General features: G+C 24.4%; 1 protein-coding gene across 1 annotated transcript; it reads left to right on the forward strand.

The window, feature by feature from the left end:
* Positions 1 to 2,936: 2,936 nt before the first annotated feature.
* Positions 2,937 to 3,719, forward strand: HO173_007088 (uncharacterized protein; the record flags this gene model as incomplete). The annotated part of the gene is made up of 1 exon (XM_037308993.1): positions 2,937 to 3,719. One exon carries the CDS (start codon positions 2,937 to 2,939, stop codon positions 3,717 to 3,719), a length of 783 nt encoding a protein of 260 aa, XP_037164257.1.
* Between the last annotated feature and the right edge of the window lie 11,736 nt (positions 3,720 to 15,455).

Consider the following 15,455-nt stretch of genomic DNA (forward strand, 5'->3'; position numbering starts at 1 on the left):
CTTTAGCGTCTAACGAGTTTATCTAAAGTTTAATTTCTTCTATTTTATAAAGTTTTTAAAATTATTCTAATTCGTTAAGATTTTAATATAAAACGTATTATCTTTTAAATAGTAATATTATTATTTTATAGATACTACGATAACGAGTAGCTTTTAATTATAAATCTTATAATTTTACTTTATAGAAATTTTTTTTTAAATTAAAATACTACTAATTATTAATAATTATTTTTATTTAATTATAAAAGTATAATCTCTATATCGAAGTTAAAAGCGTTAGTCTTAAGATATAGCTTTAAATTTAAATCGTAATAATATAGAAATAGCGTAGTTATAAAAATGTTTTAAAGCTATTAAAATATTAGCTTAGCGCTATTTATTTACTTTAATAATTTAGATTTTTTATTTTTTTTATTTTTTTTAAGTAAGTTAGTAAATAACGCTATTATACTAGAATAGCTATAGATAAATTATTAATAGAAATTAGTAAAGCTTAAAAAGACTTATATATTTTAATAATTTTTTAATTTTAGCTACTTCTTAATAATAGCGATATATTTTTAATTTATTATAATATCTTTAATAGATATAATAAATTCTAGAAACTTAACTCGTTTAATATAGAATTAATACTTTTTTAGATTAATATATAGTTAAAATTAATATAAACGCTTAAGCACTTACTTAATATATTATTAATACTTTATTAAATTAATATTATAAATTAGAATATTATTTAAATATATTATATATATTATATCTATTAGATTTATAAAAACTCTATTAATATATATTTAAAAAATTATTAGTATATTAATAAGTTTAAAAGATATAATTAAATATTCGAAGTAATTATAGCGATTACGAAACGCTATTTTTTACTTATCGTCTTTTTTAATTCGAATTTAATAATAGATATTCTTAAGATCTAGCTTTATAAAGACTTTAAACTTATATAAGCGATTTAGAGTCTTAATAATTAGAAGTAGCGAGTATTAACTTTTAATAGTTATCGCGTTTAGACTTCGATAATTAATATAAAGATAAAGCCCTCTATTCTTTTTAAGAATAAAAAAAAATAATACTTCGACTAAGAAAGTTAAATAGCGAATTTAATTTCTCTAAAAGAAGTTCTTTAAATAGCGTTATAGCTTCGCTAACTTTATTTAAGATAGATTATATAAGAGATTATATAGCGACTTTTTATCGCTTTTAATCTTAATAATATAATCTCTTTACTTAAGCGTAGATAAGATTTCTATTTTTTTATTAAAAAAAATATTATTAAACTCTAATAACTTTTAAGAAAGCTTTAGATTACGCTCGTTTTCTAATTCGCTTCGTATTATCGCGATATATATAATTATAAATATATTTAACTTCTATTTAATAATCTAAATAAATTTAATTAATTTTTTAACTTATAATTTATTAGCATTAATTTTAAATTATTATTACTTTATCGCTAAGTTTAATAATACTTATAATTAATTTAATTCGAATATATCTAATATAATATTAAGGCCTTTTTAGTTAATAATATAAAAGAGTATATTATATTTTTTATTTTAATTCTAACTATCTATTAACTAGTAATTTAGCTAATACGCGCTATAATAATATATACTTTAATTATTTAATATCTTCAATTACGATAAGATAATATTATAAAATTTTAAATTTTATTAAATTATAAACTTTTATAAAATTAAATTAATATATACTCTAATATCGAGTAGAGTAACGAGTTACTTCTATTCGCTTTAAAGCTTTATCTATCCCTTTATAAGAATAGAAGAAATTATTTTTATTAATTATTATTCTTATCTCGCTTCTAAGACGATTATAAGACTTAATCTTTTTTTATTAATATTATATTAATATTAATAATAAATAATTTATCGAGATCTAGATATTTAGATATTTAATAATCTTATTTATTATAATAAAAATAACTATTCTTCTTATAATTAGAGTTAAAGAATTTAATTTTATATTTTACGCTATCGTCTTAAATACGCGCTATATAAGCGCCGTCGTTTAAACTCAATTTAGATTTTAAAATTCGATTTTTTAGAGACTTATTCTTAGTAAACCCCTCTAAAAACTTTAAATAAAAATTATTATCGAAGTATATATATTCTAAAATCTTTTCCTATATAATAATCTAGATAAGAATTTCTTCTTATTATTTCGATATATTATTAATATTTAAGATCTTATTTTTAAGCTTTAGTCTAAATTTAATTAAGAAGAAATTAATTTAATACTTTTTAGAAAATAGAAATAAATAAACCTCTAACTTCTTTAGATAGATTTTAAAAATAGATATCTTCTAATTAAAGCGTTATTTAGTCTTCTTTCACTTTTTATAAATAAGAAAATAGCAATTTACTAAATCCGCTATTAAATTAAATAGAAATTACTTAAAAAATTTAAAAGTTATATTTCTTAGATTATAGATTTAATAGTATTTATATTATTAAGTATTAAAGTCGTTTTCTAAGAACTATATATAATAAATAATTCTTATTTAATTAATAATAAAATACTTAGAACTTATAAGAAACTTAATGTCATGAGATACCTGAGGCATACTCATAGGGCCACTAGCGTAGGCTTGGCACCGCACATATCTGCCTGCAGACCACATAGATTAATCAACATCTTTTACAACACACACATATATGAGTCAAACCATAATGATTCCTTAACAATTGGTAGCAACACCTTAAGATCTAATTCCACTTGATCCTATGATGTAGTAGACGTCTCTCTACGAGCCACGTCTACACCACACGTTTACGCAAAGCCTGCATCAAACACCTAATAGTGCAACGCTCCAAGCCGGTCCTCACATACACTCGCGTCATCGAGTACCTTTTGACAAAACCCACGTCCAAATCGATCCTTTTGATAGGCCTGTCGATATCACAATGCAAGCATTCCTGCAGACCCTACATGAGCAGTACCGCACCGAGTACTACGGCCCATGGCATACAAGAGAATGCTACCCATGGGAGTACGACGTCAAGGCTCAAGAATGTATCCAATTGGCTAGCAAATCAGACCCTCAATTCTTCCTACCGCAAGCCAAAATCCTTCAAGACCGAGCGGCCTACATACGTCAAGAATGGGCTAGACTTGAGGCCTTACAAGCCATTCAGCCAGTCACTCAGCCAATCACTCAGCCAGCCACTCAGCAAGTCACTCAGCCAATCACTCAGCAAGAGGAGGAACCACTACAGGCAAATGCGGAGAACACTGCGGAGAGCACTGCGGAGAAAGCAAGCGACAACAAGGCCACCATCACCAAGAACACGGCTCAGCTCTCCAAGATCCCACGTCATATGCTATCCACGCTCCCACGTCAAACCACCACTCAGCAGGAGAACGACACTACAATTTGGCCTGCTATCTCTGCATGCCTGGGCAATATCACATTGTGGTACATCACTGCAATGACGATACAAGAGAAGGACCTACTGCGGCGGTCACAGCCAAATCACTATGGCCAATTGGGTCTCTGCAGAGGAACATCGGACGATGGATATTTGGACGAATTGAAACCGTCTGATGTCTTGCTCCGGTACTATTCGAGGGGTTTCACTGCGGCAGGAGAACTCGTGGGATTCACACCACTAATTGGCCTGGTCTCTCCATTCCTTTCCAGCATTTCGAAAACTCACTCATTCATGCATGCGTACTTCTTGCCATGAGGACATGGCATTTCTCTGTTTTTTGTGGGCAATTGTCATGAGATACCTGAGGCATACTCATAGGGCCACTAGCGTAGGCTTGGCACCGCACATATCTGTCTGCAGACCACATAGATTAATCAACATCTTTTACAACACATACATATATGAGTCAAACCATAATGATTCCTTAACACTTAATTTCGACTTCGCGGAATTAGCGTAGATACTCTTATTACGAGTATACTCTTAATATATTACTTAGCTCTATAATCTAGTATCTTAATAGAAGATATTCTCTACTATATTATATCTTCTTTTTATCTATATAGTTTAATAGCCTTATTATTCTATCTATCTTACTTATATTAATATTATATCTATATTAATTCTAATATTATAATAAAACTTCTTTATATATTCGACGAAGAGAAATATATACGAGCTAATTAACGTATACTTACGCTTATTCGAATTAGCGAATAAATAATTAATAAATAAACGCGCTAATAAGGACTTTATTAAGATATTAACTTAAGATTAAAATATTATAATCGATTAAGATTAAGATAGAAACTTAAGATATCGTATTCTTAAGTTAGTCTATTAAACGAATAATTCGTTTTAATATAACGAAACGGCCTTTAAATAATAGAAGGAATAAAGTATCGCTAAACTATTTATAGAATTAGCGAATCGAAAAGAACTTATTAAAATACTTCTATACTCACAGTAAGTCTACTATAACGGCGACGAGAATAGCCTCGAAACGACTACGATTTAATCTCTTTACTAAGTATGTCGATAATATATATAGTAAGTCTACTATTAAATAACATTTAATATATTCGATTCTTTTCTATCTTTCTATTAAATCTACGAATTAGTAATAAGTTAAGATAAAGAATAAAATGAATAAACTTAATAATAAGAGTATAAGAGATATAGAGTAAATCTATAGTAAAGCTCTTAGACTAGACTATCAAAAGATATTAAAGGTAAATGCATGCGTTGAATTTTCTTTAATTCTATCGAAGGACTATAATAAGAAGAACTATAATAAGAAGAACTATGATAAGAAGACTAGATAAGAAGAAGAACTCGAAGAATCTTGCTGGCACGTAGGTAAGATATGGATTATATCTTCGAGATCTCTATAGAGTAATTAAAAAGCTAGCTTTCTTTCTATCGATAAGTTTTAAAAAGTACTACTAAGATCTAAATCGAGAAAGTTAGATATCTATTCGGGAAGTAACTAAATTTCTTAGCTACGAATATCAAATTTTATTAGTAATCTTAACTTTATCTTTATCTCTCTTCATTTCTTCTTTAAAAGAATTCTATCTCTATAAATTATATCTTAATTAACTCTTTTCAATTATAATACCTCTTCTTCTACTATTATATATACTACGAATCGTTATTAAAAAAAGTATTAATAATAGAAAAATGAGTATATCCTCTCTTAATTACGCTCTTAAAATTAGCTATAATTTTAGAGAAATTAATAAAATCTATAGTAATATCGAGATCTTATACTTTATAATATTATAATACGCTATTAATCTCAGCCTATAATATCTTATAAATCTTTTTAATATATATTCGAAGGCTTTAATAAATCGTCTACTATACTTCTCTTTAATTCTTCTTATCGATATAGTAATCTTAAATTTCGCTATTAAGATTCTATATAACGTTTAACCTTTAACGTATAGAATTTATATCGAGATTATAGTCTCCCCACTTAAAAAGACTACGAGAATTCTATTCGTATTCAATAATAACAGCGAGATAAAGAGCTTCGGGGTACGGTAGAATAGCTAGAAAACGCTCGGATTCTCTATAAATATAATACTATTCTGAAGCTATATGACGATATTATCGATATCGTTACTATAAGTAAAGATAAGAATAACGAGAACGACGACTATAAGGATAACGACGACGAGAACGACGATAACGTACGTTATAAGTAGTTACTTAACGCTCTTAACGATATATACTCTTAAATATAGAACGAGTCTTATTTAATCTTCTTAGAACGATTAGTATTTAATTGTAATATATATATCTACTCGGCGATATCTACTATAATTCGATACGATAATTATAAGACTATAGAGAATCTTATATATTCTAAGATTAATCGACGATATAATCTATTTCTTAGATATCGTTATAAAGAGAATTCGAAGAATTAATTAAATATAGTATTATAAATATATTTAATTATAGTAATATTCTTAGTATTTCTATAATACTTAGCTAGCTTTTTACTACTAGATAGTCTACGCTCTAATATATATTATAATAGATAGAATATAGTTAAGACTAGTATACGATCTAGTAATATTACTATATCTCGATAAATCTTCTTTAGTTAAGATCTATAGAAATTATAGATATTTAAAGATATAAGATAAGTAGTAAGCGTATATCTTCGATCTATTAATTATAGAGGCTATGGCTATTTAAGAGAGAGAGATAGTATTACGAGCGTACTCTTAATATATTACTTAGCTCTATAATCTAGTATCTTAATAGAAGATATTCTCTACTATATTATATCTTCTTTTCATTTATATAGTTCGATAGTCTTATTATTCTATCTATCTCACTTATACTAATATCGTATCTATACTAGTTCTAATAACTCTCTCTTACTAATATTCTTATAAAAACGTATTCTTTTAAAGCGAAGTATTTTTATTTTAATTAGTATATTCGTTAAAGATACGATAGTAATCGATATAAATAGACTCTCGCTAGCTATAGACGATAAGTTAATATTATAAAGCTTATAATTATAAACCTTTAATATAACTAATTCTTATTCTTATTTTAGACGATAATTTTCGACTCTAACGATTATAAGACGTTATTTTATAGTAAGATTCTTTATTAATAAGAAATTCTTAAATTCATTATCGACGCTATAGCGACTTTTAATATTATCTTTATTTTCTACTATATAATTTAAAGATAAACTCGATATTATAATAATAATAGATCTTTTTCTTTAAAAGATAAAGAGATTAAAATTATAAGAATATAATCTATTAATAGTTAGCTAGTAAATATAAACTATAAAAGATATAATATCGTTATAAGATTTAATAGTATATTTAATAATAGAATTAATCTTTAAGAAATATTAAAACTTCGAGATATACGAAGTAGATTTATATTCGTTAAGCCTCTAAATATATAGAGTATATTATTAAAATTAGACTCTAAAAAGAACTCTAATATAATATATACGATATCGGCGCCTTAACGTAAGTAGCGCTAAGGTCTATAATAGTATTAGATCTAATAATATCTAAATAGATTTATATTATAAATTTATTATAGAAGTTTCTTATAATATAATATATCGGCGTTAAGATAAAATAGAAAATAATTTATAGAGATTATACTTAGAGCTAATAATAATAAATTAATTAACTAATTTACTACTAGTAAAATCGTTAGTTTCTCGTAGTTAATAATATAATTTAAGATTTATCGATTAATAGTTAATATATTTCTAATCGTAAAATTAACTAGTTTAATTAATAGTAAAGTAGTTTATAATAATCTTTTTAAAAAGTCGATTTTTAAGTTAAAAGAGCTAATAGACTAATATTTATAGAATTAAAGTAGAGTTAAAATAGAACTAATAGAGCTTAATACTTTATATAGATATTTCTCTTCTCTTCTTTTACTAAGCGATATTTTAGCTTTTATTATAACTACTTTACTATTAATATATTAATAGTAAGATAGTTAATTTTTAATATATAATAGTTAATATAATTTCGATTTATAAATCTAATAGTTAATATAGTTTACTCTTTAAAATTAATTATTTCTATTATTATTAGTCTTTATTATACTTCGCGCGATATGCTTATAATAGACGCTTTCGAATATATATATAATCTTTTCTTAAAGTGTAGAGATAGAATATAAAGAGCGAGTATCTAATATTATTAAATACTAGAAGCTTTAATATTATAGAGAAAGAGCTAATTATCGAATTATATCTCGAGACTATAAATTCTTATCGAATTATACTTCTAATTATTAAATTTACTAGTCGAAAAGATATAATATATTTTATAAAATATTTTATATTAAGTAATATTATACCGTATTCGAGTATAATATAAATAGAATCGAATATCATTTCATTTTTCTAGTATGGATTCGGGATCTTGACGGGATATCTCGTTGAGATTTCTATATTTAGAAGTATAAAGTAGCTATTCTAATTATTATTCTAGTTAACGACTAATCGTATCTACTCTCATTCGATATACTATTATAGCTATTACTACTATAACTATTATTACTATAACTATTACTATTATAACTATTACTTACTATTATAACTATTACTATTATAGCTACTATCGAAATATAATTCTCGTATATTCTAGTTACGATATTCTTTAGCCATCTAATTTTATACTATATTTAGAATCTAGTCTCGAAGAGATTTTAGAGAATTAATTCGTTCGTTCTATATATAACATATCTAATATTTTAATAGCTATTACTATTATAGCTATTACTATTTTTTATTTAAATAGTCTACTATTATATAATAGCTATAATAGTACTAGCTATAATAGTATTAGCTATAATAGTATTAGTTATAATAGTATTAGTCATAATAGATTAATTAGATAACTAGAATAGCTACTTATACTTCTAAATATAGAAATTCTAACGAAATATCTTATATATATACTATTTAGAGTAAATTACATTTTCATATCTTAAACTATATAATTCTTATAAATTTATACTCTATCTTATATTTTCATATCTTAACGAGATATAAATTTATAAGATATTATTAATAGAGGTATAAAAATATAAATTGTTATTTCTTAAGATATAAAAATATAAGTTATTATAGTAGTCTGAAATTACTATCTAAGGGTCTACTTACTTTCGAAATTTTATAAAGACTTTAAATTATTAAGAAGAGAATTCGCGATCTAGCTCGTTAAATTATAAAAGTAAGAAAATCTCTTTAATTATATCTAATAAAAATTTAAATAGCTTTAAGATATTAGATGAAAGTCGAGTAAGCTAACTCGAGGGCTAAACGTAAGTATTCTATTCTATAATACTATATTATATTACCGTTATCGATAGCGAAGTTAACGATTACTATCTAACGTTTAATAAAGTTTACTAACTATTATCTACTAGATAATTACCGCTATCATTTAAGAACTCTATTTTTTATCTCTCTTTAATATATTATTAACTAAGGTAATAGAAGCCCGTTATCTTTAACTATCACTACGTTCTCTAATAGAAATCCCTTTATCTCTATTACTATCTCGCTTTTATTCTCTTCTACTCTTATATATAGTAATTAATTTATTAAGCTCTAATTTATTATCTAATTATTTGATATCGATTTCTTTATCTAAGAGCTTATCTAATAGAGTATATACTTTATTTCTTCGTAAGTTTTATAACTAGACTTCGATATTACTTTTTAATTATATAGATAAAAGAGTCGCCTTAAATAGTTAAATAGATAAAAAAGAAGAAGAATTAAATAAATTATAAGTAATTATCTATAATACTAGCTACTTATTTAATATCTAATAATTAATCGATAATATAAGATTTTTAAGCCTCGATAAGATAGATATTATAATTCGCTTATTCTTTAAACGAATAGTAAGAGAAATATATAAGTATATCGCTATATGCTCTAATAGAGTTTTCGATCTTTAATTATATAGATTATTCGCTATTCTTCTCTCTAAATTATACTTTCTCTAATATCTTATTATCTTAATAGCTATATAAAAAAGAGAGTTAATAATATTTCGATCTTTTAGATTATATCTTATCTAGCCCTTAAAATAATTAATTATTTTATATAGTTCTAGATCTTTAGAACGCCTTATATAGCGATTTAATCTACCCTCCTCGATATATAAATAAGAAGAAGACTTCGAGATATCGTTCTAATTTATAGTATTAAATTATTACGCCCTTATTATATATCGATTATTAAAGCCTAAGCGTACTATAAAGCTTTATCGAATACTTTTATACGCCTCTCTTATACTCCTCGAGATTTCTTTTCTATTAATTAAGACGTTATTTAATATTATACTCGATATACTTTCATTTATCTTAATACTTTTTTATATTAAGATATACTTATATTATCGTAAGCTTCGAGTTATTAATTAAAGTCTATTAATTTATTAATTCGCTATTATCTTCGCTCTAATTATCTTCTAAATCTTTCTTATTAAAGTAATTATTATCGAAATTATTTTATAAATTATAATACTCGCTCTTATTATCTCTCTTATTAAGAGTCGCTAATATACGCTTAATTCGATTATTTAATATAATTCTAATTTTAAAAGATAATATAATAGCGATAGATTTAATTTCAACTATATATAAAGTTAGAAACTAAGTTTATTTAAAAATATTAGAATAAGATTCTCGATCTTCTCTTAGTTATCTTATCGAGATAGTTACTTAATTAATACGATATATAAGAGATATTTCTAGAAAGTCTAAAGAGTATAGTATATAGCATATAACTAAATCTTAAATAAAAAAAATAACTTATTTATTATCTTACTTATAATCTCTATAAGTCTAGCTATAGTCTTAATATTATTAACGTTACTTTTAAAGCTCTTAAATATATTACTACTATCGTTAATAATATTAGAAGTAATATTATCGTTACTAATAGAGTTAGAGAAATAGAGATCTACTTCGTTATAAGTTCTTTTATTATATCTTACTTCGCTATAAATATTATATCGATAACTTCTCTTTAACTTATTATAAGCCCTTTTATTAAGTTAAATTCTTCTCTTTTTTAGTCGCCCTATTCGAGGTATAATTAGAGAAGCAGTATAGCCTTTTATAGCTTTAAGATTTATTACTTAAATCGACTTTATTATAAAGTCTTAATCGTAGATATTTCGATATATTAAAATAGAGTATTTATTATTAATATAATCTTTTACTTTAAGATAATAATAGCGATATACTATTATAGCGTACTTATAGAGTAATTAATTATCTTAATAGTCGATATAAATATACTCTCGAGTAAGAAGTTTAATAATATACTTAGTATTATTAGAAGACTAAACTATTATACGATATTAATTAAACGATATCGTCTTATATATTTAGTCACTTAATTATATATTATCGAGGTATTTTTATATATAGTTAATAAGCTCGCTTTCCTTTAAACTCTTTACGCTATTAAATAAATATCTTTATTATTATAGTATTTTAGATATTAATTATAAGATAGACTATTAGATAATCTCTTATATCTAGTTAATATATATTCTAACTCTTATAAATATTAGAGATAAGTTAATTATAATAAGAACGATTAAAGGCGTAGATATTATATTATTTTAAAGAAATCTTATAAATATAATTGCTATATTCGTTATTTATCTCTCGAATCTTTAGAATCGAGTCTTTAAAGAAAGTCTTATTCTTTATATAAGCATACCTCTAAAAGAGCTTTACACACTTCTTATTAAACCTCTTTTTTATATTTCTCTTAAGATAAAAGATATAAAAAGCGTATTTTATATATAAAAAGTTCTTATAAATAGTTGGAATTAAATTCTTAACTCGATTACTTATAATAATAAAGTTATTCTCATCTACGCTCGATAGACAAGAATAATATATTCTTAAAAACTAAGTCTAATTCTTCTTAAACTCGATAGAGACTAAGATTTATATTATTAATAGAGTCTCGTTATTATTATTAAGAGTAATAATAATAAATAATATTATTCGATAATTTATAATATAATATACTTCGTTTATAGTAAAGAAATTACGAATATATTTAGAAGCATAGATCGTAGTAATTAGAAATACTTTATATCGAATAAACCGATCTTCTTATATTAATATTTAATTTTATTTATACTATACGTTAACTATTAGCTATATTATCTCTTATCTTTACGAATAAAGTAAATATCTTCTAAAAAGATTACGTCTTATTATTATAAAGTATTTATTAAATACTCGCTTTAGCTCTAATAAGCTTATATATAAAAAAGACTAACTTCGTAATTTACTCTTTTATTAATTCTAATATACTTAGTTATTATAGTTGAGTTTATTATAATAATCGCTATAATTCTTAGATTTAAGATAATTAGCTTTATAGAACGCTTATATTTTTAATTCTTATAAGTAAATATTAAAATAGATATATAAGTCGTTAATAATAAGCTTTTAAGCATCGATCTTTTTATAAAGAAATTTAATTCAAAAGTTATATTCGTTATAGAGTCTATATCGTATAATCTAATATTTACTCTTAGTCGTTTTATAGTACTCTTATAATTATAATTTTTCGAGAGATCTTATAAGTACTAGCTAATTAAGTCTCCTCTAATAATAAAAATATAATTTTAAGAGAAAGATTTATTATTACTAGACGAAAGATATATTAAAGAAGAAAGAAGAAATAGACGAAAAGATAAAAAGTGAAATAAGAAGAATTAAGATTATTTTATATATAGCTAGCTAATTTAAATTAATAAAGCGTTTAGAAAAACCTCGAATATTGTATTTTTAAACGAATTAAAATTATTCGAAGTTCTTTAAATACGCTAAGACCTTATTTTTTAATATTTAAAAAAAATTCCTTAGGTCTATATTATTTAACGATTACTTTATATAAATTTAACTAGATATACTTCCCTTATTAATATACGTATAGAAATCGCCTAAAGTTATTATACGTTATACGTAGATCTTACTATTATTATTAATAATTTTAATTAATATCGACTATATAATATCTTATAAAGAAAACTATTAAAATCTATTTAATATTAATTTTAAGTTTAGTAACTACGACTTAAATGTAATTTAAAAGACTTCGATTAATTAAATCGTATTATTTTACTACTATCTCTTAATATAATATTCTTAAATATTAAATCTAAAATAATTATTTTATAGCGAAATACCTTTTTAGTAATTACTTTCTTATTTTTTAATTAATCTTTATTAAAACGAAGCCCCTTAACGCTTTAATAGTATACTCGCGAAGAGAGTTATAGTATATCTAGAAAGTATAATATTATCGTTATTATTACTAATATAAGAATATTTTCTTCGCTTTATATCTAAAATATAAAATTATTAAATAACTTTATAATTCTATAACTAACTTCGTGGCGAATTTTAAGAGCACTCGAAAGAGTAATATTTAAAGTATTCGTAATCTTTATCGCGCTTTAAATAATTAAGAGATAAGTCTACTAGATTCTTATAAAAAAATTACTTTATTTACTTACTCGCTTATAGTATCTACTTACTTACTTACTTATAATATTTACTTACTTACTTACTTACTTACCTTACTTATTTATAATACTTATAATACTTACTTACTTACTTACTTATATTATTATAGCGATATTTTAAACTCTAATCTAGCTTAATATCGAGCTACTACTCTTTAAGATTTATAGTTTAATTTTAATTATAAATAAAAAAAAATATAGGCCTCGAAAAGAAGAATTATATCATTAAGTAATATATTCTAATAAATGATTTTTTAAATTACGTAAGCTAATTTCTTCGAGATCGTTTTTCTACGATACTTAATAACATATATACTATAAGAAGAAATATATATTACTTCGATAGTATCGAGCTTTTTTATAAACTAATAACTATATTTTTCACTAGACTATAAAGTCTAAAAACTTTTATACTTTATCGAATACTATTTAACTATTTAACTTATAAATAGAAATTTAATCTCTTAGTCTATTTATACTCTATCTTAATAACTAATAAAGCTCTTATATATATTAAGTAACTAATAGAGCTCTTATACATATATATTATAACTATATTTTATACTTTTAAAATATAGAAACGACTATATCTATAAGTTAATGGCATCTTATATTTTTATACTTTAAGAAATAATAACTTATATTTTTATATTCTAAGTAGTAATAACTTATAAATTTATATTCTATTTTTTTAATAAGAGATATAAAAATATAAGATAGAGTATAAATTTATAAGAATTATATAGTTTAAGATATAAATTTATAATTTACTCTTTTATAGTATAATATTATAGATATATTATATCGTAGTATATCTTATTAAGATTTCATATTATATTAGATATGAAATTATATAAATCTTAATAACTTATATTATATTAGAGTATAGTATAATAGATTAATATTCTATATTATATTATATCTTTTCGACTAGTAATTAAATTATACTTTTATATTAAAAATTAAAATATAATTCGATAATTTATTAAACTTACTATAGTAATCTATTTAAATAGTTTACTTATATATTATAGATATAGATTAAGAAGTTAAATTTAATTTAATATTAGTAATAGCTCTTACGAAGATCTTATTTCGATTTAAATAGAGATATCTAGCTATTATAGCATTAGTAACTTAGCTAAAAAGTCTAATTTCGAAGATATTTACGCTCGATAGTTAGATACCTCTAATTAAATCTAAATAAAGATCGTCGTAGAGCCTTCGTAAAGGCTATTATTAATACTTACTCGACTTTCATCTAATATATTTAAGCTAATAGATTATCTATTAAATACGATTAAAGATATTTTCTTTTTTATAATCGAATAACCTAGATCGCGAATTTTCTCCTTTACGATTTTTATTATAAATAATAAATTATTAAATTATACTCTAAGTAATTAGAGATATAATTCGATAAGAATTTATAGTTTCGAGGTATAAATTAGTAATTAGCTCTATGGAGGGATCATAACGAATAAATTGCTCGAAGATATTCTTCTCGAAAAGACTCGAATGATTAGACTAACGAGAAGATACTAACTTCTAAATACTTTAAATGATCGAGAAATATGGGTAACAGTCTCAATGGCGAGTGAATGAAGGGCCATACTACCCGAAAAGTCTTGCAATGAAAAAAGTCAAGAACAAACCTTTTGGTATCTGTAGGGGTCGAGGGAGACATTTGAGATAAGTGATCTCCTAGTGCTCCTATGTATACACAGCCGATGGGCGTTCTCTCTGACCGAGGACAACCGTACCAGTCAAGTCAGGTTGGGTTGTCGTCCCTTTTTCAGAGGAAGAACATACTTTTTTTGGTTTAGGTACTCCTTGCCCAGCAGGCATTGACATGTATGACTACTGCTCGCCTCGATGGCGTCAGACCGCATCAAAAACAAGTATCAAGTCAATCGCTGGATAAAGTAGGTAGTTCTCATCATTATCAGATTAACTCTTTTAGGCCTAGCGTAGCAACTCCAGAACAAAGATTATTCAGGCGATATCACAAAAAAATCAATCTAGGGCAGTGGATATTGATAACTTAGATTGGCATTAGTTGGGACGCCATTCGTTCCACCCATCTTGCTCGATGTTCAAAATCTTCACTTTGCTGGCCATGGCTAAGTGGCTTTGCGACGACAACGCCACGAATGGCGGGAGGCGTACCCTGGTGGAAGGCTGTCGTAATCACAGTTGGGCAATCGTTGAGAGTCCCTTTGGTCTTGTCCGCCATGGGTGCTTAAGCAAACGGCAACAAAAGGTTCCATTCTCTTTGCAAATGGCGTTTCTGTATGCCAACAGCTACCCATCTCCGCTTGACTAGTTCTGGCTATCACAAGGTAGAATTCACGCGCCCGGATGATATCCTGGGAGTTCAGCATGCCTATCTACTCTA

Source organism: Letharia columbiana, assembly GCF_014066305.1.
Source record: "Letharia columbiana isolate WasteWater2 chromosome Unknown Sc0000022_s0, whole genome shotgun sequence".
Taxonomy (NCBI): Eukaryota; Fungi; Ascomycota; class Lecanoromycetes; order Lecanorales; family Parmeliaceae; genus Letharia; species Letharia columbiana.